General features: G+C 40.0%; 1 protein-coding gene across 1 annotated transcript in view; it reads right to left on the reverse strand.

The window, feature by feature from the left end:
- The window catches only part of SLC7A11 (solute carrier family 7 (anionic amino acid transporter light chain, xc- system), member 11), a 59,556-nt gene that overhangs the window by 36,783 nt on the left and 18,649 nt on the right, over window positions 1–4,124 (reverse strand). Inside the window, exon 6 of the mRNA XM_010152162.1 lies at window positions 2,490–2,534. Within this exon, the coding sequence (XP_010150464.1) occupies window positions 2,490–2,534 (45 nt within the window). The remainder of the gene's footprint in view (window positions 1–2,489; window positions 2,535–4,124) is intronic.

Below are 4,124 nucleotides of genomic sequence, written 5' to 3' on the forward strand. Positions count from 1 at the left end.
ATTCACTGGTGGCAACCAGATTATGAAAAAATATTCCAACTGTTTCGTTTGCTTGTTTCGGGTTAACCGAGTCCAGAATCCCCATTTACAGGTGGTGCAGAGGTCTCCGTCAGCACACTCAGTAGCAATCCACTTGCCCTGCCATCACCTGCCACTCATTTAGCAGTGTTGAAAATCCCCATCTCTTCCACTGGAAATTTGTATCTTTTTGTGGAGATTGTTTACAGCACCCTGTAAACAGATTTACACCCTGTGCTGTAAACAATCTCCACAAAAAGGTACAACTGCTACACCTTTTGCAGGGTGTTACAGACACCCTGCTGTAAACATGGGGCATCTTCCCTTCTCGTCCTCTCAAAGTGCAGCCACAAGAACAGTGACAAAGGAAAGCTTTAACAGCTTTGAGACAACACTGCACATGTAACGTTGAGCTGGTTTTCCCAGAGCCATCATGGAATACACCGAAGCAGCCAGGCTACAAGGCTGGCCCCCCTGATCCTTCATCCCCACTAGCAGCACAATTAACTTCATCAGCTTTCGAAGAGTAGCCTAGAGAACAGAGAAGCTCTCCCAAGGTTGGGGGGAAGGGAAGAGTGTGTCTCCTTTCCCTCACATCCCAGATACAATGAAGAAAATCCCCAAATCTGACCACACCCCTTTTCTTACCTATGATACAACATGATTCAATGGGTGTTTAGTTAAAAAGAACTATGCCTTTCTGCCCTATGCAGCAGAGAGCAACATGTTCAAAATCATGGACTCCTCTCCCTCAAACTGTAAGAAAAATGTCAGCATAAACCAAAATAGCTGTAATGAAAATTACCAATAATTTCATCTGATCACCATACACTTAAGAGGACTGCAGAGGCACACCAGTGTATGAAAAGTCCCCAAGGGTGGTAAGCATGTGCGTGTTTAAAAACATCACACGATATCGATCGGAAACACAAGATCATTTACAAATTATACTGCTTGTAGCAAACACTTTTGATCACATCACCAAGACTCTGGCTTCCTAACCCACCTCTGCAGAATTTCCTGAAGTAGTAGAAGTCTTGAATCAGAATCACTTCACTCCTTTATTGAGTTTCATATTTAAAGTCGGTCTGCCATATAATCACTTTTCAAAGGTAAAAAAAAAAAAGGTATTTTTAAAATATCTGCCTGCCTTGATTTTATAAAGCACACAGATTTTTGGTAGTTAACCCCAGATTTGGTACTAGATCATCGAGTCTGAGCTCCTGTCTGTCCCAGGTCTGGGCAGCATTAGCCAGCTGCGCTCCACCGAGCCAAATGAGCTGCATTTTACTAAAGCCCAGCTTCTAATAAGGTATTCAGTCTGAACTGAAGACTACCAATGAAAAACTCAGTTGTACATAGGCATCTGTGCTAATCATTAGCCAACCACCTTATTAAACATTAATACTATATTTTCTATCTGCATTTGTCCAGTTTCAGCTTCCAGTCATAAATTCCTCAGTATACATGACCTGATCACATTAAAAAGATGGTTAACACTGACAACCAATCAAATGCACAGAAACAACGGAAATCTGCCAGTCTTTCTCCCATCCTTGTGTATCATAAATTTCTTTATTTTCAGGTCTCTCAATGGCTGTTTGGGTTATTTTTTTCTTCCTTTAGATGTCTCAGATATGTAGCTTTTTATTCTCTGAGTGTACAGTACTGGGGATCTTTTTAAACAGAAAGTTATTTGGTACCCAGACAGATTTCTTATTTTAAAAACCTAAGAAAATTATATATACCCATTAATCTTTAACCAAGTAAATTGTTAATTTCCTCAAAAAACATAATTTGATTTGACAGGACATATTTTTTTTCTTTAATTTTTAGAAAAGGTTAATATTGTTTTATTACTGGGTGCATGTATCAAAATATACCTACCAAAATAGATCTGCCAAATCAAACTCTCCCTAACATAACAGCTTTTCTTTCCATATTTTACAGACAGCCACTGTGAGATTATTAGTCTCTGATCTGAAAAAGACTCCCACCAATATCCCCTGGTCGGCTTAATTGGATCGGATACTGTGCTATGTGTATTCAAGATCCTGCAACTAACTCTGAGACACCTAAAACAAGTAGAACTAAGTATTTGATTAATATTTAAACACAGCAAAACTGCCAAATATTGCAGCAGATAAGTTCTTGGGCAAGATTTCCCTGACAGGATATCAGTAACTTCCACTGAAAGGAGCCACTGATAGTTACCTCTATTCTGAGGGGGAGAATCAGAGCCCTGGAGATCTACTTAGTTTTGCGCTTTCGATGCACATAAAAGCAGAATACGTAACAAGGTCATGACAGGCCAAAAATAGCAAATCTTCAAGCAATTGCAATTCAAATAGCTACCAGATCTGCTGAAAAGCAAGCAACTTGACCAGCATGCAGAATTTCTGAAGAACACTACTTCTATAGCATTTCAAATTTCATGACCATTTTTCAAAAGAAAAACATTAGGTACATACTTTTCAGGGTTTTCCACTTCTTCAGTAACAAAATTGAGGTAAAACCTAGAAAAGAGTTAGAAAATGTAGTGTAAGGGCTTAGTAGGTTTTGATTCTGTATTTCTTTCCCAAAGAATCAAGATGATGATTTTAGTTAAGCACTGCTGCTAATTATATTAGACTTTGCAGACCCACGTTTGGATTAAAGAGAGTATGAGATTTAACCTTCCCCACACTCAGGAAAAGAATTCCCAGAAAAGACAGCAAAGCAGAAAAAAGACAAAAGCTATGTAATGTCAGTGTGTAGTTCATTTTTTTTTCCCCCCCCCAGCGTATTAGGCAAATGATGGTTTACCCTAATCCTATACACAAATGCACACGCACTCTCAAACCACCTATTCCTTTTGTGGCAGTAGACTTTTACCATTTCAGGTTATATTGACAAAAAACTTTTGTCAGGGTTGTCAGCAAGGACTTCTTAACAATAAAAATAAATGAAGCCCCAAAAAAACCCTTCCTAAAACCAGAATTTTGACACTAGTGTGTTGCATATGATCAAAAACCGGGGATGTTAATCTTGCGTGCTCTTGTACAACCTCCAGCACAGGTTGCACTCTGGTCGTATTCCAGCACCGTGTAAGAGACAGCTACGTATGGGAATTCATAGGAACAACTCACTAGGCACAGCCCTGCATACAAAGCAACTGTAGTCTCAAGGTCACTGAACCCTCTGTTCTGCATTTATTAGCACTAGGTCTGCACATCGCTGGATCACACAGATGTGCCTGGCTCAGACATGGGCACAAAGTCACATCCTGGCTAATTAAACAGAGCAGTCAATACAGTGCTTATGCTGGCTTTCTACTTTTATACAGGAAGACAAATGATATCTGACCTAACAGTGCTACAGTCAATAAACAAATGGTACCTGATCTGGCAGAAACTCTGGGAACTTTTCTCCATCACAAGTCTTGGGCCAGATCTGGGTTCGCAGAACAGGTTAGAGCTGGCTCACTGTTTTTAAAAAAACATGGTTTTTTGACCAAGCATGAGATTCCTTAAGACTAGATTTGCCATCGTGTACCACAACCTCAGTATTTGTTTCTAAACTTGTTAATGCCCAGAGCACAAAGCAAGAGGTTGGGATAGTTCAAAGGAGAGATGGCTTTGGACAAGACAGACGTTCAGCTCCTTCTTTCCGGTCTTAGTCCTCCTTTTAGACAGAAGCAATTTGACAGCCCTGCATCAGTCCCTTTATTGATGCAAAGACATGCTTCTTTATATTCTTTTCTCTACTTGTCCTTTCTCACCCAGCATTTTATATCCCCAACAGTCTACGCATGCAGGATGAACCCACACATATAAGAGGCACTACCTTTGTTTTGTTCTTTAAAGCTGTATCATTAAAAGTTAATAGTCTCATAGGCTACACATAAAATTCTGCCTGCGCCCTGGGACACAACACCAACACTTGCAACACTCCTTCACATTCAGCTTATTGGATTGATTTAGCCCCATGAAACAGATAGCACAAGGGTATTGACACTCCACTTAATGGTCTGCTCTTCTATGCTCTGAGGCAATCAATTTGAGCTGGTGACAAAGACAAATAGGCAGCTGGGAAGAACCACTAGCCAAATTAGGTCTTTTCCTGCT

This window comes from Eurypyga helias, unplaced genomic scaffold, assembly GCF_000690775.1.
Source record: "Eurypyga helias isolate BGI_N326 unplaced genomic scaffold, ASM69077v1 scaffold4335, whole genome shotgun sequence".
In the NCBI taxonomy this organism is placed as follows: Eukaryota; Metazoa; Chordata; class Aves; order Eurypygiformes; family Eurypygidae; genus Eurypyga; species Eurypyga helias.